Source organism: Phasianus colchicus, chromosome 2 (genome assembly GCF_987193195.1).
Source record: "Phasianus colchicus chromosome 2, bPhaCol1.hap1.1, whole genome shotgun sequence".
Classification (NCBI taxonomy): domain Eukaryota; kingdom Metazoa; phylum Chordata; class Aves; order Galliformes; family Phasianidae; genus Phasianus; species Phasianus colchicus.
The window spans coordinates 54,130,289-54,157,734 of record NC_143437.1 but is presented as its reverse complement, the minus strand read 5'-3'; the positions used below and the strand labels follow the sequence as shown (position 1 = coordinate 54,157,734).

At 40.7% G+C, this 27,446-nt stretch overlaps 1 protein-coding gene and 1 long non-coding RNA gene across 15 annotated transcripts in view; one reads left to right on the top strand and one right to left on the bottom strand.

Annotated features, from left to right (window-relative positions):
* Window positions 1–27,446, bottom strand: part of NHSL1 (NHS like 1) — a 165,984-nt gene that overhangs the window by 6,474 nt on the left and 132,064 nt on the right. For 9 of the 14 annotated variants that reach the window (XM_031611128.2, XM_090135704.1, XM_090135714.1 and 6 more), the window contains 4 exons: window positions 26,569–26,696; window positions 19,458–19,650; window positions 14,368–14,499; window positions 322–3,738 (listed from right to left, as the gene is read on the bottom strand). In XM_031611128.2, coding sequence (XP_031466988.2) covers window positions 322–3,738; window positions 14,368–14,499; window positions 19,458–19,650; window positions 26,569–26,696 — 3,870 coding nt within the window. Of the gene's footprint in view, window positions 1–321; window positions 3,739–6,575; window positions 7,676–14,367; window positions 14,500–19,457; window positions 19,651–26,568; window positions 26,697–27,446 lie in introns of those variants that run through there. The other 5 variants (XM_090135705.1, XM_090135711.1, XM_031611138.2 and 2 more) reach the window with 4 other exon arrangements.
* LOC149919033 (uncharacterized) lies at window positions 510–26,738 on the top strand. Its single transcript, XR_016464337.1, has 3 exons — window positions 510–593; window positions 20,055–20,113; window positions 26,612–26,738. It is a non-coding gene; the product is annotated as an uncharacterized LOC149919033 (long non-coding RNA).

Below are 27,446 nucleotides of genomic sequence, written 5' to 3'. Positions count from 1 at the left end.
CTGAAAGAATATTTTTATCATTTGCATTAAAGTGCAAACAAAATTAACAAAGCTAACCATTTCTTCATAGGATGATTTACTGCCAGCACAGTTAAATAAAACATCCTTTTTATTTCCCTGTCTGCAATAGCAAGAAGTCAGAATGGAATTGGAACAAGCATTAATTCTGTAACTTCCCTTAGGCTTTTAGCTCTAACTATTGCAAGAGCTCCTTTTCTCTACAGAAGACTAGATGAATGCTACAACATCTATCCTCACTCCCCACCTTCTTTAACATAGCTATTGTTACATCGGAAGAAGAGTCAGAGAAAGCAGACTCACCACTTTCGTTCTCCTGAGACAGGTGTCCTTCAGTGTTACTGCCGCTGTCTTGGCTGCTGCCTGAGCTGCTTCCTTCATCAAAAGCCGATTGCTCCTCTTGCCTGGGCTCCTCTTGAACTGGTGATGCAGCGGGCTGTACCACAAAGGCACCAGCTCCCACTGCTTCAGAGAAGGTGACTCCGGCAGCTCCTCCCTCAGGAACCAGGCTGCCAGAGTCCATCTTGCTGGAGCTGAGTCCATCTGTAAGGCAATTTCTCGCCTCCTCGCAGTGTGTAACTACAGCGTCTTTCTTAGTCGGGCTTGATGTGCATCTGACAGTATCACTCACTTCAGCTATTTTCTCCACTGTGAGATCTAACTGTGGAGGTGGTACAACAAGGAACAGTTTGGGTTTCTTTGAAATGGGAGGTGGTTTCTTGTTTGGCAAAACGACCTGAGTCTTCTCTGGAGATGCTGGTGACCCCTGCGGTGGCATGTCAGAATGGAAGCCTTCGCTCCGCACTGGGGACTTAGGTGTGGCTTCTGGAGCTGACCCTAGGGAATCTGGCTCCAAAGACTTGTTGGTAACCGCAGATTTTTGATCGCTCTCAAGCATGGGTATGTTGTCAAAGAGTATCAGAGGAGAACTCTGAGCCAGTGTTTGAGGTGCATTTTTAAATGAAGTGCCATGAATCTTCATCTCCTCTTCACTTAAGCTGTTACTGAGTCTTAGTGAGAGAGATGGCCTTGGGGAAGACTGTAATGATGAATTTACAACACCCTTTTCCTGAGAGATGGTTTCAGAAGCAGATTCAGGTGATGGGTCCCCTTCTGTTGCTTTTTTGATAGACCTCAGCTGCACCATTTGCAATGCTTTGGTAGTTACTAAGGGCATCACAGGTCTTGATGCATCTTGCTTGCTGAATGGCTGTTTCACAGCATTGTAGCAAGAATCTTCCTGATCGTGTTTCTTAAATGAATGCTGTGGGCATATAATTGCACCTTTTGTCAGTTTGGGATCAAGAGGTGGTGCTGGTGGTGGGACAACTGAAGGGAAAATAGGTGGAGGAGGAACAGGGGAAGAGTATGAACTGATGGAAGCTTCTTGTGGTAACCATTGGACACTGTGAGCAAAGGAAGAATTTACATCGGCTTCTGGTGGAGGGGGGGGAAACGTGGGAGAAGCTGGCAATGGTGATAGATCCATGGCTTCTGCTGGAGGAGGAGGAGGGGAAGAGGGAGGAGAGAGCTCAAGGCAATGTGGAGGAGGTGCTGGAAGAGGAGGTGGAGGAGGAGGTGCACCAGAATCTGGAGGAGAGCTCGGGGGGTCCAATTTCTTCACACTCACACTCCCTTCAGTAGATGTATTTGAAGAAAGAGAAGTGGAGGATGAAGAAACGGAGACTGAAGACAGAAGAGAAGATTTCCTTTCAGGCACTTTAGGTTTCAGCTTGGATTTCCCATTTCCTGATGACGCAGATTTTAGAAACACAGGCACTGGAGTAAGTGCAGTGGGTGTATTGGACTGGCTGGAGTACCCACTGGATGGTGATGTGACTCGGTGGGACTTCTCTGGAGAAGTGCTCTTTGGTTTGGCCAGTCCAGTGGGCACTTGTGGCATAGAAGCCCTTGAGCCATCACTGAAGTGACTGATACTGTAATCACTGAGAGCAGAAGAGGTACTGGCAGAATGGGTCACTGGAGACTTCATCTGGTCATCTGCCACTGCAGCATAGTCACTGTAGTAACCCCACTGGTCAGCATACTCTGACTTAATGCTGCTTGTTTCACTCTGAGAGGGAGTGACTGTGCAAATGGAGTACAGGTTTGGGGCAGTAGTGGACATCATGCTGCTGCTTGCACTGACTGAGCTTTGGCTGCGAGAGCGCAACACCCAGGGATCTTCATAGTCACTGCAGGGGCTCTGGGAAGGGGAGCTGCCATTTTTGCATTTGAGATTCAACTGAAGAGAATGCTGGAGGGTAGCAATGAGGGTTTCATCAAGTACCTGTCCATTGGACTGAGCTTTTTTCTTGGGTACCCTTCTGAGTGAGTCTGTTCTAGATGGTGGTAAAGGCGGCTTCTTTGCCTTTTTTAGAGAGATATTTCTTGCAAGGGATTTTTCACCTTGGCCTGGCTGGTCATCTTGATGTTTCTTCTCCTTTGCTTCAAAGACATTAATCACACTGTCTCTGGGGTTCCCAAAACCATTAGTACTATAGCATGGCGTGTCTGACTTCAGTCCAGAGTCTATGCTCATAGAGCTGTAATAACCATCATGGTCTACAGAATACAGAGAAGTGGAATCTTCTTTGACTGATGTCCTCTCCAGGCTGCTGCTGCTAAGGTTGCTGCCAGGAGTAGCACAGCCTGGTGTAGTACAAGCTACCTTGCATGATGCAGTCTCACTATTTTCTGCAGACTTGTATAGCCAGTGCTCTGTGCTGCTCACTGCACCTTGCATTTGCTCCCCTGAGTAGCTAGATTCACTCCTCCCATCGCTGTCCTGGGACCGGTTTGGTAAAGCAAGATTGCTTCTACAGCTGTAGTTCACACTCTGAGAACCAGCCTCTACATTTCCAGGAGTGTTGAGAGAGACAGCAGAGTCACCAAGAGAAAGAAACATCACAGTATTAGATGGGATAGTATCTGAAGTCTGTGAGTGACGTGTGGAGCTACTCTCACTCCAGTTACCACTTGAAGAATGGTGATCTTCTTTCCCACTTACTGCACTGTTGGCAACAGGATTGTCTCTTGGCTTTGCGTACATGGCAGAACTGCTAATTTTGTTATCCAGTGATCCAGTGCTCTGGGCAGTGTGAATAGCAATAACTTCTGAGGAGGATGACAGTGTTGCATTGGGTATGACGCTTGTTGAGTAGGTGGCATGAGGAGAGACTACACATGCTGGGCTAGTAGACTTTTCACTGTCATAACTTCTTACCTCTTGAGACTTTGGCCTTGAAAGAGTTCCTGTTGTGGCATTATTTCTCAGATGCACAACATCATCATCCATTTGCAGTTTACTTATCTGGTGGGGCAAAGTGCCAGCAATGTCTTCTGTCTGTCTGGAGATGCTTTGGGTCTGTTCTAAGGACTGCAGAGACACTCTTGCACCAGCCCGAGGCAAGCTGTGAAAACCTATGTCACTATTCTGGCGAGAAGCAAATATAACTGCAGCAGAATCACTCATCACAGACATATTTCCAGATGAGCTGGAGAACTGAGACATCTGAGCTGCAATGCCTTGTCCTTTCTGTGCTCGTATTCTTCTCATTGAAGGAGGCACAACTTTAACTTCTTCAGTTTGGCAGCTGGTATCCTTGGTTTCAGACCGCTGCATAGCAGAGCGATAGCTGTCTAGTCGCCCTAGCGTGGAACTGTGATCTGGGACATACATCGAGTGCCCTCGGAAATCACTTTGGCCAGTGCCAACTGCTGGAGTCAAAATAAAATAATTATTCCTTGAAGCACAAATTCACATTTATCTTCATAGTGATTTAAAAAAAAAAAAAAAGAAAAAAAAAAAGCCAGCAATCTGCTTGTTCCCCAATCTCTTGAAGGCTGTGCCTTCGGAAGAAGAATCTGCAACAATGGATTTTGCACAGCTATTTTCTGCATTTCTCTTCCCTTTTTCTTTATTACTAGGAACCTTCTGCATTCGCGCAGCACATTCGACACGTGAAATCCTCTCTTTATGACACGGTAATAATTTCCATAGTAATCAGTTGTGTCAGAAACCAAGTAGCACTGTTTGACTTCCAGGAGGCAAAGCAGCAGGAACAGACAAAAGCCTAAGAAATGTGAAGTATGCTTCCATGCTAATGCCTCATGCAATAAAGAAAAGGGGAAGGAAATCTGAAGACTAATGTGAATAATCAGATCTGCCTTTTAAAAGCATTATGCTTCAGAAAAACTATTCAGCAGACAGGGAGAGCTATCCATGCCATTCTTCTACAAAGAGGCTAACACACTGAAATGTGCATTGTTTTACCACAAATAATGTGTCTGCTCTAGCAACATTGATAAAAAAAACACTGCCATTAAATAACATTTCTCCACAGGATTGCTTTCTATTTATCATAAAGAAAAATCTCCAGTACTTATCATTGTCCCAACCTCAGCACCATCAGAAAACCAAAAATAACTGGACTTTATTTAATGATGTAATAATCACATAGTGGCATAAACAAACTGAGGACAATGCAAAGAAAGAAAAAAAAAAAAGCTTTAATTCAAGATACAGTTACCCCTGGGTCAGCAGAAAGAATCCTAAGGTTCTTTTAAATTTACATTTGTGTTGGTACCTTTTAAAATCAAGAATCAGAGAACAGCTTTAAAATCAGCCTGCATAAAGCTCTTGCTTCCCAATTCAGCAGCACTACTTTATAAATAGCAAACACAAGAGGCAGCCATGCTGCTGGAGATGCTTGTAAGGATACTGCATATGTCACTGCAGGGAAAACTGGTTATTTCAAATCTCCGCCTTAATGCTACTCTCAGAAGCAATGTAGTAGCATACTCAACAGGACTGGATCAGGAGGATAGGTATTCTTATCATGCAGCTTTAAACACCACTTAAAAGACATTTAATTATCCTTATTCTAGGCAGGCACAAGAGGCATTTAGGATAAGGAAAAGAAGGCTCTGAAAAGACTGCAGTGAAAGAAGCACACACAAAAAGATTGTTTACTTCTTTTCCCTAGGCACATAAGAAGTTTCTTAGCAGCTTGAAGCCTATTTAGTTTGCTTTGTGTAGATTTCTCTTGCTCTTATGAAAAGGTAGTCTCTTTCTGCTTCTTGAAGAGATTTAGAGCAAAGCTAGATACTCAGATGCTGGCAAACGTCTTGGATAATCTAACATGAGATACTGTCAGAACAGATGGACTACTGCAGCCAATCAAAATAGGTATCTGCATATTCTGTACAGTCATTAAGAACCGTACAGTAAGAAAAATAATTTATTTTTGCTTTCCATCTTTTTTTTTTCTTTTAAGTATCAATGTCTCCCTTGGGTTAAGAGAGAGGAAACTATCAAAGCAGACATTACGCGCATCTAATTTTGATATGCATACATAGGAACTGTAACATCCCCAACGACAACTGTTAGCCAGTTATCTGGTGATAAACAATTGCATACTAAGTTACATAAATAACCACAGAGGTGGGGTACTTTTCCTACCACTCTGAAATACACATATACACATACAGGAGGGAATGAGATGGCTGGTGCAGAATGAAGCTGTAAGCACTATGTATCTAATAAATACTGACCTGAGGCCAAGAGAACCTCATTTCAGCACATCATCTATTTGTACTCACAAGGGAAGCTAAAAGCAGTCCACTTCACAAGCAGCTTAACATACATGGATACCTTACGCTTGTTTAAAAAGTTACTGCTATGGAAGGCAACTGGCAAAGCAGGACAACACTGAACTTGCAAAACTCCTCCTTCTTTCTTCCAAACCCAATAGTTTTAGAATGCACTATTGGGACATACTGTTGATTGCAAATATGAATTATACTTTAAAATGTGTGAAATACAAAAGTAAACCACGGTGTTATAACTAAAACCCCTGTGCTACTAAATAAGAGGCCAAAGCCTCCTCATGCCAATCAAAGCCAAGCTCTGTTTCCATATGCATGACTGTACCCACCTCCTGCTGTGCCTGAGCAGCTTGCTAATGAGGAAGCAAGGTGAGCGAGTGCAGGATGCTGCTGAGCACCAGCCCTTACCCTGTGCTTAATACCAGTATAGATGTAGCCTGGGTCCAGTCTACTGCAAGCATGGAAACATAAATTGCCTCAACAGCACAAAAACTTGGTAACTCTGGTTGCCAAGAGAGGGCAAAAGAGCCCAATCCCAGAGGTACAAACTACAGGCCAGATCCTGTCATTATTTGGATGTGTTTAGGGAAGGGGCTTTTCATGGTTGGCACTATTTTACTTTTCTACAGTAACTAGAAAGTAAGTTGTTTTTGTTTGTTTGTTTTCCAAAAATTTTTGAGGTCAAACTGCCTTTGGTGGCACTGCAGTTAGAAGACGGACAAACCAATTCTATGAAACAGCTCGACCTCTTAACTCAATATTACATCAAAATTGCTACCTTTATCAAAAAATCTGATTAAGCAACACAGCAGTTATCAGATTTCCATAACACCAAAGTGCTGGAGTTCTCTCAGAGCTTTTAAAAAAATATAATCCACGAAGCCATCTAGTTGGAACAGACAGTAGCAACAAACAAACAAACAAACAAACAAACAACAAAACCAAACCTGCAGAAACAGACATCAGGATGCAGATGCTAAACATGACAAAGTCAAAACTGGCTGCAATATGGTGGTGTAATATGGGAACTGCTGAGTCATGGCCTGAACTACTGACTGAACACCCAAAGAAAAGACCTTGGAAGCACAGGTGAAGGAAATTCACCTATGTGACCAAGGAGGGTGGAACCTGGCTCCACCCCTTAGGACCTCACTGTAAAGATAGACTGCCAGTGATGAAGGATCTCTTGCTAGAAATCCCTCCTGTGTTCCTTGATTTTTCAGATATAGGTGAGCATCCTTTTTTTATTAACACCTTCTCATTACACATATCTGAGACTGGTCCTTGCTGCCTTTGTAGGTGGTATGATAAATCTGGCTGAAAATAACGTACTACTTGTCTGCATTTTATCATGTGTCCATTAGCGCTGCAGTCAGCACTATGTCCATCACAGGAGACCTAAATCTAGATTCCTTTCTTCTTTATTACGTTGCTTCTTGCTATACTGAAAAAGTTGAAGTAATGTCTCAAATGTAAATGCTCTTCCCTAACACACGTTTAGTAGAGAGTCTGGCAGCAAACAAAGGGCATCCAGTATCTGGAATAAGCAAAGTATACAATATACTTAATGTCTCTTGCATGAGAACACAGAGAAGAGGTTCAAATGCATACCACAACTCCAAGCACTCAATTTAAGATAGGGAAAACTGGTGCAACCTGCATGTGCCTGACTGGTGGCAAATGGATGTGATAGGGACTGAAACCAATTGTACAGACTCAATGGAAAAAAAACAGATCTACATGTAATCCCCAGGGGTGGGTACAGCTAAGGAAGTCTCCCTGTGACTCCATCAGACTTGTGGCACCAGCAACTTCCTGCAGCAGAAAGGTCCTGCACACTGAAAGGAGGACAGAAAACTGAGGATGTGAGAGGATAAAGCGTGTGCTGGTATCGCAGTTTGTATCACTTGTTTCAACTAGTATATAGAAGCAATTCTTCTTCCCAGACTACTTCTGACTAATCATTTCTACTACATGCATTTGTCTTTTGTGCCACAGGCACATTCCTAGATTTGTTCCTTTCATCTCTTCTTCTCATGCCCCGCCTAGCAATCTTCCAAACCTGGAGACCTGGCCAAGTTACTATCCAGGCACCACTACTTCAACAATGTTACAAAAAAAAAAAAAAGTCAGAGCTGTTTTACCCTAGTGTTTTCATACCAAATATTTTTAACAGATGCTTAAAAAGAAACAGACTAATACATCAGGTTCACAGTAATTTTAGGAATTTTGATTGTGCACCATGCATCTGTAATCTCACAGAGGGGAGAAAAATGTTGCAGAGAATCCTGCAATACTTTTCCACCCTGTTGGCTAAAAAACCACCCTGTAAATCATCTTGCATATCCTCCCACAAAGGAGAATTCTAATGAAAATATGGAGAACTTGAGGCTTTATTGGTTCTGTTCATTTCACTAACTGAACATTCAGCCTCTGGTAAGCAATATATCCCTGACACCACCGTCTTTCATTCCCCATTATTCAAAAGCATATGATACTTGCTTACTCCATAATACTCCGCTTGAATAGTGCTGAAGACAAGCAAGGTGGAGAAACTACAGCTTCAAAACTGATATTAGCTAAAAGGCAAAAGAATGGGGAGTTTCTTTCCAAAGAATGTTCAAAGTTATAATTTGAACCAGGATGCAGAATCACTTGGCTTGAACACCTGTGTCCCTGCGTGGTATTCCTGTAGGACCACTAGTTTCTGTGACTTCTACCTGTGAGACCTATAGCTTAACTGACTGCTAGTGCCTAAGGGACTCATTAGAAAAGACTATCAGTTGAGTCTCCAAGAGAACACCTAAGTTCTCAAAGATCAAACAGCTACAAATGCCCACATTTTTTAGGATGTAATATTTTCCTCTATAACTCTTCAAGGGAGAAGCTCCAACAGTCCCAAGGGATGCTGGCTGGTAACAACAAGAGTTCTGAGCTGAGCCACCAGAAAGCAAGTGAAGAGTTCATCCAGCTGTTAGTCATATCGCACAGTGACAGAGAGGAAGCCTCACAAGTGGCAATCTCTTGTGATCTACTGAAAATGGGAGGCAGGGAAATAGGCTGATGGGAAATAAGCACATGAGATCATTCTGACCCTCTGAATCCTTATGCATAAGGAAAAAAAAGGGGAAAGGGGAAAACACAGATGGAGTAAAGAATAATGGCCCTGAATTATACCATATGGTGAGAAACAGTAATTAAATCATTTGAGGGAAGTACATGCAAAGCATGAACTTCTAAGACACCCTTTTAAAAATGAAAAAGACTGAAACTTTCCTTAGAAGAAAAAAAAAAAAAGCAAGATGCCTGAAGAGAAAGAAGATGCCTGAAGAGAAAGAAGATACCTAAAGGCAGAAAACTTGAAGCAGTTTTTCAAACCTGCTGTTTTCGCAGAATCACAAAGTAGCCTGGGTTGAAAGGGACCTCAAGGATCATGAATCTCCAACCCCCCTGCCACGGGCAGAGCCACCAACCTCCCCATTTAATACTAGACCAGGCTGTCCAGGGCCCCATCCAATCTGGCTTTGAACACCTCCAGGGATGGGGCATCCACAACCTCTCTGGGAAGCCTGTTCCATCACCTCACCACTCTCAGTAAAGAAATTCCCCCTGACATTCAACCTAAATCTTCCCTCCCTCAACTTAAAACTATTTCCCCTTGTCCTGCTGTTATCTACCCTTTCAAAGAGTTGATTCCCCTCCCCTCTGTAGGCTCCCTTTAGGTACTGAAAGGCTGCAATCAGGCCACCCCGCAGCCTTCCTTTCTCCAAGCTGAACAAGCCCAGCTCCCTCAGCCTGTCCTCATAGGGGAGGTGCTCCAGTCCCTTGATCATCTTTGTGGCTCTCCTCTGGACCCTCTCCAACAGCTCCCTGTCTTTCTTGTACTGGGGGCTCCAGACCTGGACACAGTACTCCAGATGGGGCCTCACAAGAGCAGAGTAGAGGGGAACAATCACCTCCCTGTCCCTGCTGGCCATCCCTCTTCTGATGGAGCCCAGGATACCATTTTCTATCTGAGCCGTAAGAGCACACTGCTGGCTCATGTTAAGCTTTTCATCCATCAAGACCCTCAGGTCCTTCTGGGCAAGGCTGCTCTCAAGGACCACTCCTTCCAGTCTGTATGGATGCCTGCAATTCCTCCGGCCCAAGTGCAAAACCTTGCACTTTCTGTGCCAAACCTCATCAGGTTCACCCGAGCCCACCTTTCTAGCCTGCTGACTTCCCTCTGAATGGCATCCCTTCCTTCCACCGTGTCAACCGCAAACTTGCTGAGGGTGCACTCGATTCCGGCCTCCACCTGGACATAGAGCCATTCATCACCACCCTCTGTGTGCAGCCTTTCAACCAATTTCTTCTCCATCGAATTGCCCACCCATCAAATCCACATCCCTCCAATCTGGAGATAAGGACGTGGTGAGGGACCAATTTTTTTTTGATGAGGCACGACTACTGGAAGATGAACTGCACTGCGTGACAGAATAGATACTGTACTATGAAACCCATCTCTCCTTCAATAGAGAGTGGAAGCCATTCAACACTATCTGGGAATGCACTGCTGCAGATCTCTGGAGAACACCTGCAAGATGACTTGGTAGCTTCACAAATTGAAAGTTAGTCTGGCACAGATCTTAAAACACTAAACACAGAAAAGGGACCAGAGAAACAGGAAGCCAGTTGGCTGCTTTTATTTTGGTCTGGAGAGCTGGAACACCTAAGGGAAGCTGAAAGTTATCCAGGAGTTGAGAAATGAGCATGGCCTGTGACAGGTTCTCCCATACAGCTGCTCATCTGTACCAAAGAGAAGGGAAACACCTTGACTGAAGGGAGAATGCTCTTTGTATTAAAAGTAACACCTGAAGAAGAGAGCTGGAGGTGATGGATAACACAAACAGACCAGAGAAACTGAGACTGCACAAAAATGTAAACTAAAACATTAAAAAATAGCAAAGAAAGCTTCTTGGCCTTTCTGAGGCTTTGACCCAACACTGACTCCGCTGACTCATTTGTATAATTGAATGTGTTCTACTGAACACTGAATACGTATGTTCTATAAGACAAGATAATTCAGAAGTAGGCAAAACTACTATTTTTTTTTTAAATTTCCTGTGTTTGACAGAAAAAGGATACTTTGCTCTTTCCTCTTATTTTGGTGTTGCTCTGCTGTTAGACAATAACTCTTCAGAGAGTAACTGACATCTTGAAACGAGGAGGCATCTAATACTCATGATCTGCTTCAGAACCCCATCCATCATGGTGCCTTTTAATGATATAGCATTTTTTGCGTTCAGCAGAAAGAGTGGTTCATTGCTGGAACACTGTAGTGACAACACAGCTGAACCACAATACCTAAAACTAAGAATTTTTAAAGATATTTTCAGCATGTGTTTCATGAGTACTATTAATGATCCCTCTTGGTATGTTTGGCTAAATTCTGTGAGGGTACCATGGCCACTGAGCTCATGCCAGCAATCAGCACACGGTTTCTCTTCTGTTTGGTCTTTCCTGTTCCAAAGGGGCCAAAGCAGCCAGGGGAGAACCCCAGCAGCTTGGCCCAGCAGAAGCGCCTCTAGGCTCTCTAGCAAGAAAGAAAAATATTTCAGGCTTGGTTGAAGCTTTGAGGTTCTCTCAAGTTTCTGCTTCCTTCTGAAGAATAAACAAGAGGTAACAAGAATCTGCTGTATGTGTTGGTTATTCAGCCTGTGCACAGCAACTCTGATGTACCAAGGGATTTTAATCTTTGTATAAATATTATAGCCATTCACAGCAATGCTTTAGAGGAGAAACAAAGAGATTTATTCAGCTGAAACCACAGGGAGAATGTCAATAGGCACAATGCAATTGCTTGATTTGGAGTTTAGTCCGGATCCTTGTTCCGATCAAATGAACTGTGGAATGTTTTAAAACAACTTTATGTTTGTTTTGGGACAGTGTAAGAGAAATAAGGAATGGACAGCTACAGAAATATTTGGGGAGTGACAGGGGAGGAAAGGCAGACAGAGCACTGAACAAGGATGAGAGAGATGTAATTTATTCCCAGCCTTGCCAAGTTGCCTGGTGGGTGACTCCAGCAAAGACCCTTTGCTGCAGCATTCCTAGTTTCCCCATGAAGACCCTCATAGCTGTTCTCTTTCCAAATACACTTTGTTTGTAGTGATAGAAATCAATATGCTAACAGGATGCAAACTACCATCAGAAAGATTTCCTGGGATATATTTTCTATTTTGCTGTCTGGACGCTACACAGACACCACAGAAGCAACATGAAACTACTTCAGGCCAACTTCCGCAGTAGGGCAGATGGCTAAAGCACTGTGTGCCTGCCGGTTGTGGGCCAGTGAACTGGACAGAGAGCTCCTACAGTGAGATACTGTCAGCCCTAGTATTTCCGCAACTTCAAATAGGAGCCAAGGAAAACCTTCAAACAGTGCTACATTAAATGTGCTCAGTATGAAATGGAAGAAGAAAATCAAGACCACAGAACCTGTCACCCTTTGCAAACAGACTGGCAAAAGTCACAAATTCTTAAGATATTCACTGAAGATTTCTTTTTAATTTACAAGCAACTGCATTTTCAGTTCAATCCACCAGATGCAGATGATCTTTTCAAGCACTGTCAGTCTGAAGTGGTCACAAACATAACCTCCAAGCTTCAGAAACACTGTCAGCACGAAGTATTCTCCTCACCACAGAAGTATAGCTATCGGTCATTTCAAAATTCACATGTCTGAAAGAGCATCAGGAATCTCTACAAGTGAACAAAAGGTAGTTTGGAACAAAGAGCTCTGCTCTGCTTTTCTCTGCTTTCTGCCCTCAAGGTAGGTCCTACATGTGCCATGGATATTCTCTACTGAAAAGTGAAAACTATGACCATGGTATGTATGCCACTTTCAGAATACCATGCTGGCCTCAGTAAGACTGAAACAATCCTGAAAATCTATAGTTCAAGCTATGCTCAGTGTTAATTTGGCATTTAAGTGGCACAAAGGTTTTTAAGGAACACAAGAGAAGTCATTTCATCTCAGCTCTAGATAAAGAGCAAAGAAATTGAGTTGAAAATGGGAAAATGGAATCTAAAAAGTATCCATCCTGAACAGACAAGGGAAGATCAGGACTGCCTCTGCTACTCCTTAGCCAGCTGTAAACGTGCTGAGAAATTACCTCATCAGAAGACCTAAAAGAGGAAAAAGTAATCTGTCAATAAGAATAGTCTTATGTAATGTCTCATGTAGCTTTGTTTGCTTAAAACAAGTCTACTTTAGCTCTTGAGATTGCTTATAGCTTTCTGCAAGGCTGATAAAATGCTATTCTCTCAGGAAAGAAATTCAAATTTCAACCTGAAGGAGGTCTGGAAAGCACCCCTGTCAGGTGGCAAGGTCAACTGAGGGCAGCCAAATAGCAAGGTCCACTATGGACAGGAGGAGGGACTTCCAAACTTCCAGACAGAGTTCCCAATGGCAGGCAGCAAACAGTATCCATACCACAAGAAGATAATGGACGAAGACACCTCATAGCTTTGGACAGGTCTCACAGCAGCAGTTAGATACAAAATCATTACGTGAGATCCAGCAGTAACAACATTTAAAGCTGCCACATGAAGGCTTAATACAGAGCTAAGATAAGTGAATTTTCTCTTTAGATACAGAAGATTCTCGTGGCAGGGCACTGTTCATTACAGATGCTGATGGAGCACAGTTCCAGACACAAACTGCTCTTCATGTACTTGCTTATTTTCAGTCTTACTCTATGTTTAGCTCTCTATCTTATTCAAATCCATCCAGAAACATTATGTACTTTTTTTTTCATTTCTGAAAAGTTTAGACAAAAAACGAGAAAAGCAAAATGTAATTTAAGAAATGCAAAATGCAAAGTAGTGAAATATACTGAAACAGTCAATACATGATATCACATGTAAAAAAAAAAATTAAACTTATGTTCTGGCAAGCTATTTTAAGATATTCTTTCTCTACTGCAGAAAGAGAGAGAAGGAGGGAGGGGAGGCAGAAGGTCATCATTTTATCTGTAAAGTCATTATTTGGGTAAAATGGAATATCTTCAAAAAAAAAAAAAAAAGCTACTATCAGAGTTCTCCAAAAAGTGTGTGAAAGGCTGCCCAAATTCAGACTGTCTCATCAGCTCTGAATGTCTTGTACACTATTAACTGTGAAAAGATTACAGACTGAGGTAGTGTAAATGTGACTGATTCAGCATTTTTCCTTTGATATGTATGAAATAGATAATGGTAACATGTAAATTATTTGAAATCAAATAATGTTGACATTTAAGTGGTGGCCAATTAGATCTAAACTAAACTGGAAGTTTTACAGATTTTTCACTGTTGATGCAACTCTCAGCAGATCCAGGAAGGCATTGATGAATTGGTTTACCCCTCTGGATAACTCTGCAAGCTGAAACACCTGCCCACTTCAATTTTGCTTCAATTAACATCTTAGGGGAGTGGACCAAATCTCCAGAAAGGGCATTAAAGACTACAAAACTTACATCCCTGTAGATTTTCATTGTACCAATAAACCATTTTCCAAATACCGCATTCCCTTCAGCAGAAGGAAGCCCACAGATAAAAGGTCCTTATTTCCAGGTGGCAAAGAGGCACCTGCTTATTTGGAACTGTAATTGGCTATCAGACTGTATTGGTTTCATGAGCACTGGTAATGTTATTAGTTGAGTAATGATAAGCAGTGACAATGAACAGTGGATGGAATACAGTTCTGATGAGCCATACCTAGCTCCTTTTGTATGTTGTCAGGGATTCCTGTTATAGTCTTTCTCCTTTTGACTTTCTTCGGCCGTCTTACCACCGTGTCTGTGTAAATTAGAGACCGCCGAATGCTGGCTTGGCGGTCGAAATTCTCCCCTAATACATGGTAAAATAAGCAAAGCAACATTACTTCCAAGCACGCTGACATCATGCACTTTCTTCCACTAGCTTTGTTGTAGAAATGAAAAAAAGGCATTAATAAATGATGTTAGCTTGATCCTACAGTGAAGGTTTACACTGAAGGAAAAGATACAGCACACTGTCACAGTAAGGTTTTAGACATGCATACATATTGCTCACTACTGCAGGTTTCAAAAGGAATTTGACTTCTCCTGGGTCCAATTCACAGGTGAAAGAAGCTATAATTCTATGGATGAATAGAATCCTTGCTTTAATTTGGCCTTCTAACTTGTGGGATTTGTGGGTTTGCTGACTGCTTTTGTTGTTGTTGTTATTTCTTTTTTTTGGTGGTTGCAGGAGATGAGATGATGGTTTTTTAGGTTTTTTGGGTTTTTTTTGTTTTTTTTTGTTTTTTTTTTTTTAAATATTGAGCTGTGGAAAAAGCAAATCTGTTCATGAAAATGAAAAACTGCAATGGTTTATACAGGAACAGACATTGCTATTGGCAACAGCTATTACGATTTCCGTGCAGACCTCCATCATTAAATCAAATTCGTTTTCGTTCCAAATTGCTCTGAACCTGTCAAGTGTACCATATTTCTGGTGGTGATCTCTTAACACAGATACAAGTAAGTTCTATGGAGCATGCAGAGATCAAACTGATTTTAGGAGCTCATGAATATTTCAGTTAGAATGGAAGCAGCTTAACAATGAAATATTATAAATGACTATACATATATGCAATGGTAAGAGTTGAAAAAATGTGTAAATGCACGTTGCCAGATAAAACCTTATGATGACCATGGGCTGTATCCTAATGGGACCCAGAAGCACCACTATCATTAAGGTTGAGCAGCTTTTCTTTAGGAATTCACTTTTGTTGAGAGGTTTATAGTTTGGCCATTTTACAAGTAGCAAAATAAAATTTGCCCTCTAGACTGTGCTCAAACAATTCTCTACATTTCTAAAAATACAACCATCCCCAATCTCACACATAAGTTTCCTTACTAGAAGTTAAACATTTTAAAGCAGTGACAAAACATCTAAAGTGTCCTTTAGATGACCTACTTAAAATTTAAACGCAGAAGTAGTTTGATATGCATGTATATATTTTTGCCTTTTATGCTTTCTTGAAAATTCATGACCAAATTATTTACCTCTTAAAAGTGATGAATGCACAGTAACTAATATGTCATAAATATTATCCCCGGTAGACTACACATCAGTATGATGTGTGTCATGCAGACAGTGTAGAAAACCACTAAAACAGTTAAAGACACAGTCATAAGGTAAAGCATAGCATACGGAATAATGAAAATACAAGGAAAAATACAAAGCAGTTTCAATCACCATATTGTAAATATAAAGACTCTGACTCTTTTTTAACGGGTCTTGTTCTCCAATGAAGTGCACTTATGCTGGGCGGAATCCTTTCATCTACAAAGCGTCACTTTCATCTGAGTTTCTGATTGACTGAAATGAGGGCAGATAAAGGGAGGAGGAATCTCATGGGATCTGTGAGATATTGAGCTACGAATCCCATGGGCTTCACAGAAGCCCCAAAACACTGAGACAAAATATCCAGTGTCTGAGGCATTACTGCTACTATGATGTTATCACTCACATGGAGTCTGAGTTGGGACTATTAAATAATCCTTCTATATAGGATGATAACTAGCCACATAATAATGAATTTAAAGAATTCAAAAGACAGTGTTTGGCATCTCTAAACATATCTTGATCCATTCAAAGCCAGCGATTATGCCTGAGACAGTAAGGGGCTAGAAAATTAAAATTTGGCTTTGGATAATCTCAACTAAAATACTATGCAAAATGCTAAGTAGAAGGGGTGCAAACAAGAAGACAGTCTTTTATGCATAGTTTAAGGCATACCAACAGGATGAACTTGGGAAAAGTTATTGTGTCATCTGATCTACACTAACTTCTCCCCCTGTGCTAACAAAGAGCTAACTCAACAAACCCTTTTTCAGATGGTTTCAAAATAGCTTTTTCAAAGACACTGTGCAAATTTATAGAATTTCAAAGTAGTTGCTTCAATAAACTCTAAGTCAACAATCAAAATAAAAACGTTTCAGTGTTTTCTACTCTTCATTGTTATCTAGTTTTTAGAAAATACTGATCTTAACATATTATTTAAAGATACTTTTCTTCCATTGGGTTTGTAACAAATCGTCTAAACATTCCTCATCTAGTTTACTCAGTTCTTCCTCACATTTAGTCAGTTTTCTTGGATTCACTGGAAATATTTAAGTATGTGTTTAAATCTCACTTAAGTCAATCAAGCAGGACTTAAGCAAACGCTTAAACGTTTTCCAGGATCCATTCTGCTGCCCATCAGCTCCACCACCACCAGACTCCTCCATCTGGAAAGAAAGTTAGTTCCAGAAAACCCAGTACAGGAGACACCATTATACATTTTAACCCACAGGATATGTAAAAGCAAAGACTGGCCACCACTGAAAATTCAGCCCAACTCCTTCCAGGCCAGAATAAGCTCAGTCCAGCTACCCTCAAAGACTGAAACATCCTACAGATTGAATGTCTAGTTAGCAGCTTGTCAGCCTAATGCAAAGCTCCTGCACCTTCAGGCTGTCCAACAGATTTTTACTACCCCTGCATTAGCTACAATCTGCTTAGCAAGGAGCCCCAAAAGCTGAAGTAGCAGAGCATTTGTTGCACAACCACGTGACAGGCTATTGTAGCAGGATCATTACTAATGGACTGCTGAAAATGCTGTCACCTCTTCTGAGGTTAACGTTTTATTTAATGCCAGGAGTAATAAACGGAAATGTTTTGACCTCTCTTCTGGGAGAGTAAGAAAAAGAGCAAGCAAAGGAAAAAGCCGAATCAAAACAAAAACCAGCTATGGTTTGTTCATCAGCACGTTTAACAAATGGCACAGAATTTTTGGTCTTTTTTTTTTTTTCCTGCCTCACATAGTAACATAAGGAACTTCACAAAATAGAACTACTCACAGTGTGGGAGGGCAGAGGAGGGGAGCAGATTGTGACTTTTTAAAGGGGAACAAGGACAGCAGCTTTTTTTGTATGTGTGTGGGGCTCAGTCTGTTTTTCTCACTTGTCTTGATGCAAAGCAGCAATACAGCTATTTCAAGGCAAAAGGAAACTAGTTTCCAGAGACCAGCTCACATACTGAAAGAATAGTCTTTCTTCCCCATCCTTGCTTTGTATGCCTTCCTACTATCTTGATTTTAAGGAATGAATGCCATGCAACACATTCCAGGAAGCGTAATAAACGTGTACTAGTTTCACCAGAAAATTTGAGAACTGCTGCACTTGCTGGGGGCAAGCAAACTCACGCAAGGGGCTCAAGGTTTGCCACAACATTTGAATTAATCTGGTTGAAACTGTAAGTGTAACTTACGCAAATGCATTAATGTTTCCTGAATGTTTCCTGTGACACTGAATTAAATTCAGGACAGCTATTTGATCTCTTTTACCTCATTTTTCTTTCCATCTATTTACTTCACCCATTTATTTTCAGGACACAGGATCATTAAATCAAATGGCAGATTACCCATTCTGTAAGTAAACTGTCTTCCTGCTGTTGCAATATCAAAACCATGCTCAAGCTCATTGATTATGTCAGATAATCCACTGTTCCCACAGCTCTGCCTTCTACGCTCATATACTACATTTCCTAGATAACATGAACAACTCTAGTTACATTTCAGCACTGCATGTTTTCCTTCTATTCATTTTCCAGAGGTGGAGCATTCATAATCTTCCGCTGCTCTCAAGTATTTCCTACTGTCTATTTAAAGAAACATTTCTTAGTGATTTCTCAGAGCTCTCTAATGTTTATCACTGGCCTTAAACTACACCTTAAAACTTAAACAGACACCTTCAGTAAGAGAAGTAGTGCTCCACTGCTACAAAACTGTAATTTATAAAAATACTTGTGGGGGAAATAAAAGATAATCACATAGAAAAAGAGAATTCCTAACTTACTTTCAAAACAAAACTGAACATAGCAAGCTACTGATTGTAAGAGTGAGCTTGGAGCCAGAGAATGCCATATGGCATTTGAATTAAATTGGATATTGAATATCATCCCAGTTTTGGCAGGCAAATGGTCAGTTATTTGAATTAACTAATAATAAACAACCTTGATACTGAACAGAGACAGAGGGATTATTAAATCAAAGTGATTACTCAATCTTTCATACAAATTCTATTTACACACATCAAAATATCTATGCAACGTTAGACTTCATTGTAATTTAAGTTTCACTGAGTAGGAATTCTGCAACAGTGAAACCAAAGAGCATTTTGAAAATGGAGAATCAATATACAGCTTGCATGTAGAAAACGTGGGCTACTGTCATATAAGTTGATTGTCATACCAAGTGCCTCAGTTGAGGACAGCCTCATTAACCTTCTGTTCTCTCCCTACTCTCCTTGATACCTAAACCTCTTATTGTTGATGAAAAGGAGAATCAAGGATTCTTTTCTCAAATTTTGTAACATTTAGTTTTCAAGATACAGAAGTCTCTGATAACCTTCCTTAAGTAAAGATCCTAGAAGAAAATCCTAAATATCATTAATATTTTACAAAACATGATTTTCCATTATTTATCTTTAATGAAGCCTACAGTAACAGTGCTTTGTCAATCATCTTGTATTTAATGAATATCTAATTTTGTTTCAAGCCCACATTGTGTAGACTAACTTCATTAATGTTCATTTTAAGGAATTTTAAGTTTTTCTCATTAAGTGCAGACAAAGACTATTAAATGCAAAATACTGTTTTCACAGAAAGGTGCAAGAAGTAACATTAAATTCATGCATCAAATATTTAACATTTGAGTGTTAAAGTATCACCTAATGGGTCTCCTATAATCCCTCCCCTCCCTAACCAGCATAACACAATTTCTGAAGTTAAAAGCCTACCAGTCACATTAATAGGAACCACATCTGTTTGGACTGCCTGTGCTTGCTGTCGCATCTTCTCTTCTGGTGTTGGCAGTGGAAGCGACTTAGTCCAGTTGGTTTGTGTGTTGATATCTGATAACTCACTTGAAACTGGGGTTTTAGGCCTTTTGATGGTGATAAGCTTTTCTTCTTCTGGGGAAGAGACAGAACACTGCAAATAGACATACATGCAACAGTGTTAGTTCTCTACTGGAAGAACAGAGGACTAAGTACTAAGGTACTGCTGCTGCAGTCAGCATGATGGCTTGTGGATACACCCTCACAAATAACACACATCTAATTTACAAGCGACTTTTTAAAACACATGAAAAACCAACGACCACCAAAAATCCAACAGCAACCAAAAAATAAAAACAAAACAGAACAAAGGAAAAACAACTCTAGACTGGATTTACCCATGACATCTGATCAGGTTTAGAACCATATAAATGAAAGAGGAGCAAAGCACAGTAAATAATTATCTTACACATTTACATTGCTCCTTCAGCAACCAACCCCTCTCGCTGTTAGAAATAATGGATGGAGGTTTACCTCCCCTTCCTCTCTTCTCCGCAGTGTCCCATTGGGAAGATGAAGCTGAGCCCTGCTTTGATGTAGCTGTACTAAGCTATAAGGTGGGTAAGGAAGACATCTATTAGGAAGAGACACATTTAGGGAGAGCTCTGTAAATGACTCAGCCAATACACTTAACCATCAGCCAGGGATCAGTGTGGAAAAGTGCTGGCTTTGGAGAAATTCATGCTTTGCTTGTTTTTAAAGGTGAAGTGGTTAAAAGTATTAGTATACGTACAATGGTCATTTCTGAAGTTGTTCCTTATCAAAAGTGTTAGATATCACATCTATGACGGACATTTTACTTCAAATAAATGAATAAAACCTTTCTGCATCAGAAAAGAGGTTGTAACGGCTTGTACAAATCCTTCCACCAGCCAAATTTATAATGCCAAAAAAGACATTTCCTTTACAGAAGCAAATCTGTTTTCACTGCAAGGGACCTCAGGTTATCCCAAGAGCAGGAGAGGAAGAAAGACTTGGAGGAAGAAGCAGCTCCTCTTCCTCCTGCCTTTGGATACAACAAGGAAGAGGACAAACACTTCTGAGTGTAGAGGTTGTAGGGACAGCAGAGACCTCTGAAGCCATCCATCATGCCCTGCAAGGTGGAATCTGTTCTCTGCCCCCAAACCAGTTCCTCACCATCACCATCTCTTTGTTCCTCCCACTGTCTGCAGAATACCACCCAAAATGGGGCTGCTGGCACTGGATTGCCACTCTCCCCACAGTTATTTCCTGGCTGCTTGAGAGAGGTGTAACTGTTGTTTGTAACAGATGGACTTTCACTGTCATTATTAAGTCTAAGTGATTTGCTCTCTCCTGAAGCTGAGTGGCACACAAAGGCATGACGAAACACCACGCTGCAACCACTGTTTATCATTTCTGATTTTAATTTTCTCCTTGTCATCATGAGAAGTTCCCACTGTTTATAAATAACCATTTATTCATACCACTGTGTACTGTCAATTCATTCAGACAGGACCCAACATTTCACTACAGATCAATAAATCAAAGCAGATTCCAGGCAAAAAGTAAATTAAAAATTGGAATCCCTTCAGGTAATAATAACAATACACAAATATAATGTGAATGTTGCTTTTTTTTACGTGTGTCTGTGTACATACATTGCTTATAAATGTACACGGTGCAGGCACACCTAAAGTACCTACACACAAATGGAGGTGCTTTCCCATTTCAAATCACTCACATTTATAAAAACCTCCACTAGCTTGAGCAATGTGGGAGAGAAATGCCACTGCAGATGGGAAAGCTGCCTTCAGGCTGTGCCTCCTCCAGTTTGTTCCACAACAGCTCAGAGCAAAAAAGGCAATGCAACCCACATCTCTGTGGTAGCCTATATGGGGCATCACTGGTGTTGGAAGTACATGTGTAAGCACTCAAAGGACTAATCAGAGGATGGAGAGGAGAAATACCATCTTCTCTCTTGTACAAATAGCTCTGTCTGTATCGGCACAGCGAGGGAGGCGCTGCAAGCCTGGCTTTGCATTTTGTGTGGTGAGTCTGAGCTGCAGCCACCTGCGGATGCTCTGCTTTGGGTGACAGCATCAGCACCAGTGACAGTCATGTTCAGACAGTGCCAGTGCAATGCCAGGTCTCAGCTGTCAGTCACAGTCACCAGGGCTACTATAAAATGTCAGGTGACAGAGATACAGGTTACAAAGCTACCCTTCCTTCCCCAACAGAAAAGCAGGACACTTCTGTTACAGAATACTAACAGACAGAAAAACTGGCGGACTGAAGCACTGACTGTGAGGGAATCCTAGTTATACAAAAAAACACGGAACAAACATCAGAAATTTTGCAGAATTAAAAGGCCAGAAAACTGAGAAAGGATGGAGGAAAGAGGACAGAAACTGATTGGTACAGTAAGTACATAATGAATGAAAAGCAACTGATAACTCAATTGTGCAGCTGTGGCCAAGCACTGCTTCAGTAAAAGATGACTACTTTTGGACAGCGGCGCATACTGCAAAAAAAGTTCAGTAGGAGAGCTGCTGGTTTTGAATGTAGGAAGGAGTGTTAGTGTTTCATCTGCAAGTACACTTCCTGTGGTTTCTGGATAAGCACGACCATCTCTACTTAAATCCCTTCTTCCAAAGTACTCACAGTGATAGTGGTATATTTGCTTGCTTTTTGATGTAAAGATTCTTTCAAAGGGCAGGATAGGTCAAAAGCCATACTTAACTATCCTGTGCAGAGTAGAAAGCAGCTCATTTTTCAACTACCTTCACACAAATTTCTTATCTAATTTTCTAGCTATGACAAAATTAGAGAAGAGAGAAAAAAATATTTTATACTTCATGTTCCTTTGTGAAAGTCACATGTTTTTAGAAAATGTACCCTGATTTACAATACAGAATTTTGCAGAAAGAATCAACAGATTGCTGCTGTACAGACAGAAGTGTCTTTTGAAGTGAGGTCTGCTATATGAGAAATAGCACTGGACTGTGCTTTGAGCTCACACTATCTGCTCAGCATAACACTCAGCATAAATCTCAGCATAAACACTACTTAGAACAGTTAGCACCCCTTCCATTTTTAAAGCATCTCTGACTCGGAACAATTTTATAGTTTGATTTATATGATCAAATTTCTATGCAGTTTCCAAATGGGATGCTACAAACACCTCCTCTAAAAAATCCATTGCATTTGTGCTCTTTAATGGATCAGGGAAGAAGGGGAGGCAGTAAGTGAAAATGACAACACTGGACCTTGCTGTCTTTCCATAAATATGCTTTAGAGGGGAAAAAGCCTGAACTTTCTGAAGGGAAGATGAAATGAGAATGCAGGGGAGAATGACTCATGAGTACACCACAGTCAGAGGGGAGCATCTTGGCTCACAAAGCTAGAGTCCCTCCACTGCCTTGCTGACTTCTTGTCCCCTGTCCACTCAGGCACTGTAATACATAACAGCTTCACTCATGCTGCTTGAGAGGTCCCAGCTACAAGTGATGCCACACTGCACATCTCACAGCACGTCCCGCCCCAGGTTCCTGTTTTTTCTTAGTCTTTGTATATTGCAATGGCTTGTACTACAGTTTGAAAAGACAGGACCTCCAGAAGAAAAAACAATCCATACAAATCTCACTTTTAAGCAAAGGACCTTAAAACTTGTAGGCATTTCATTTACCTCACTGTTCATCACAACCATTCACAAAATTAGAAATTTTCTGAAAAATAAAGTTGAGAAAAAATTCCATGCTGCTGTGGATGAGAGCCATACCAATTTAGCCATCTATTCATATCTCTCAACATCCTATTTCTTCTCCAGCCTTTTATTAGCTTTGATGGCTTTGAGCACCTTTTCTCACACATTTTCTTCTTTGAATTGCTGTCTCAACCAGCAAATTGATCAGCATTAAAAAAAAAAAAAAATGCAAAGCAGTATAAAATATCTGTGCTGATTACACTCACACACAATCATAGCCAAGGGGTGGGGGAACCAGTTGAAGGCATCACTGTCTGGAGGTATCTCCAGGTGTGCCAGCAGCAGCAAGGCTTGTAGACATTCACACCTCCAACCTGAAGCACCCCATTTCTTCAGCCTCTCTGAACACTAAGCCAAATTTTACATCAGATCTCTTCAAGTCCCTCAAGCCAATACAGTGAATGCATCTGTTTTCACTTTATGTTCTAAACAGTTTCCTGCAGATACTACAGAAATAACTTGGTATGGCTGAATACACTGTCAAAAGTACACTTTTTTTTGCCCCATAAATATGCAAAGGCACTCTTTTGTTAACCAGAATTAAAAGACTATCAAGACAAAGTTCATAAAACAAATAACAGGATTTAGAGAAAAATACCATGAGATTTTTCGTAGATTGAATAAAGACATGATACAGCACATGCCTGCAAGCAAGTACTCCCTATAGCTCACGTTCATCATTTAGAAGTTATGTTACTCCAATTAGGAAACTTTTTCCTTGGCTAATTAAAAAAACAACCACACAGCCAAATAAGTAAAACACAGTGTTCACTGGGGAAGGAGTTTCAAAGGAGGCAAATGTTAATAGACCAAAAGTAATTAAAAGCAACTAAAAGATATTGGACTGTAGACAAAAAAGAAATAATGAGGAAAAATGCAGGAAACAAACCTGGCATGGCATTTTCCTGTTGAGCAGTTGATTTTTCTATGTTTAATCAATTTTTAAAAGAAAACAGAAGCAGGTAACAACTGAAGGCTAAGGGCAGAATGTAAGGATTGCTTATGTGCTAAATGCTACAAGTAACATCAAGCTGCAAATGAGACAGCTGGATGGTCCCACTTGTGGGCAAAGTACCTTGTTGCTCCAGGGAACCAAGTTACAGCAGGCGCTAATGCAAGACTGAGAGATGCAGTCTAACAGACTAGACTGTTGAGCGAGACAAAAAGAAAGAAAGAAAATGAGTGATAAAAAAGCAAGGAAGGAAGAATGAGGGAAAAAAAAATAACACACACACACAAAAGACAAATACACTTAAAATACACAATGTATATATTTCAGAACGTAAAGGAATCAGAGTTTGAAAGTGACATCTCAGTATATCCCTGACACTAGGAAAACAGACCAGCACTGAAGGACAGCAATACTTTTCAAGTAGTGTCACCAATGGTGGTATGTGAGAGGTGACAAAGAAGGACACTGGTTACAGTACTGAGATGTAAAATCCAGGTAAACCAATTCAATCACCAACAAACTCAATTAGGATCAGCAGAAATACACTGAAATGGTGATTGGATTGTGTTCCATTAATGCAACTTACATGAATCAACCTAAGAGTAAAAGGGTAGTTCCAAGAACTTTGCTTTATATAAACTAACACCCAAGGCATTTCAAGTTTCCATGTTTTCTCCTTCTGTCTGCTTGCTTTTTGGGTTGGACTAACTAGCCTGTTTTACCCTATGGGCTTTGCTTTGAAACAATAACACTTCAACATCTTTTAAGAACTGCATGTTTTGTAGTATGAATATCACCCTCTGGTAACTGACACCTCCACAAAAGAACATTTGTGGATGTAGGTCTTCTCTTGTGTGATCTAAGCCACGGTTTCATATTATGTCTCCAGTGAAGACAGACAAGTGGAATATTTGTCTTTTTTCTTTTTTTTTTTGAGTAGATAAAAAGAGTGTGGAAAGACAGCTTCCTTTGTGAAAGCACCACACAGTAAAACAGAGGTTTTATGAAACATAGCAAATAGGTCAACCTAGAAGTAAATTTACAAGCAGTAAATAGCTATTCATTCATCTATGATTATTCTGTTATTCTCAAATTTCAGCTGGTGCTGCATGCACAGAATTTAAATGTTGGCTGTCTTGCTTTGAATAGACAACAAAGCCACAAAGCTTTCATCTACTGGTAAGGAGTTCACATTCTGAATCATGGGATTTGGTGACCTCAGCTTCACATTATTACTGAAGAACTATCCTAACATCTGAAAAACGACTGTCTCAAGGCATAAGTTATCAGAAGTATTCTGTATTTTACCAGTGGGACTATAATTCAAGTTCAGAGACCCGTTAAGCGCTCATTTTTAAAAAAATAGTAAAATTTTATGTCATTACATAATGTAAAGCCAAATAAAATGATGCTGGTGAAAGGTCATCATAAAGCACTAGTTTTACAACATGAAGGGAGTGTGTTGCACTTTGTAAGGGATTGGCTTTAGATTACAGAGCTGCAAAAGAGTGTCAGGGTTATGGTTTAAGTTTTGAGACAATCATTAACACCTTATATTGTCATTTTGACCACTTTTTCATCAGCTTTGAATCATGCCTACAGCCAAAAATATCTAAGGGAAACTGTTCTAATTTGAAGTGCTATCCTTTCCTTGAAGCAAAACTAGCTGCACCAAAATTTTTCAAACAGTTAATGCTGTCACCAGTGCAAATCATAATTCCACTGATTTCAGGAAGGTTTTGCAAATTGTCATTGTTTTACATTTGCTACTTGCTGCCAGTACATATCATAAAGAACTCAATGAGGTGCAGCAACACTCCCTGCCAATACGCAGATATAAAGCAATCAAATACTGGATGAGGGACTGTACATGTTCTATGATAATTTTTATTATGTGATTTAAAAGCACGGAAGACAGCACTCAAACCACTGAACCCTTTAAACTGAGTTCTCAGGATCTGCACACTTGATATACAGACAGGATAATTTGGTCTGTGCTACAAAAGTGCATATGGCTGAGTAACACTTCAAAAAATCAAACTTTACAAGTAACACTTCATAAGTAACATTTTGGGGCAAAGCATTATAGAATATCTGTCTTGAAAATCCCAGGAGCTCCAGCACTTCAGGTTTGGACAGCCAGGCTCCAGAGTATCTTGCTGTCTATGCCAGCACTACCATCTTAGCTCACATTGCTGAAGCACCAAAGTTAGCCACAGCTTGTCTTTGGAGCCCACAGACACAACAAGGGAAGGTGAAGACAGAGGAGCAATACTGCAGGCAATTAAACTGTAGCAGGCATATATTCATTCCAGCACTTTACTCTTCACCATTACCTTTTGTTCAATTTCTTCATAATCATCCTGGTAACTTCCACAGATTGCACTGGAGGACGAGGAGAAGGTGGGACCCTGAGAGTAATACTGAGAGCTCCGATAGCCATCTCTCCGCAGCTTGTCACACTCTGCCAAAAGATGGGGAAAGAAGAAATCAATTTATTACCAGAGCACTTACTGTTTACACTCATAAAAATATACTGTGTTTTACTGAAAGCGGTTGCCATGCATTAGCACTGTCTATCCCAAGCAATAAAACAGAGTTGCATTTCTCATATTTTTAATCTATACTTCAGCTTCCCTCTCCTTATTTATACACGTATGCCCATGCATGTACACACGTGGCTTTTATTCAAATCAAGAGATGGCAAAAGATTTGAAGATGGAAATTCATTTATTTGTTGGTTTTTAAGTGAGGTCTGGCTCAGTATCTTGACAGATGGCAGCATCTTGCAGGATAGGAGACAGTAGCATGCGAGTAACACCAGGGTCTCATTTGCCAGGCCGGTAGACACCCATTATGTGCCTTGCACTCAAAATGATGATGTTACTCACTACTCAAGCACCATCTGCTAAGTAAGTTTGGCACTGACCGCTCATCTTGTCTTCGTGCCTACAGAACAGACCATTTGCTGTGATCTTGTAGAAAGCAATGCAAAGCACAGGGATCTTAAAATCTCTTGTCGACACAAAGCATACATAGTTTATAACCAAAGAATTTTCAAAGTTCAGAAAGAATTCAGAGCAAACATGCATCTCCACTCAAATGGCCAAAATCACAGTCAGCACCTTATCCCCCCATCCAAGTCTTCTGTAATTGTCCTCCTGCCTCCTAATTGATATTCAGTGTGACTGAGCTAAAGAAGAACAGACGCCAC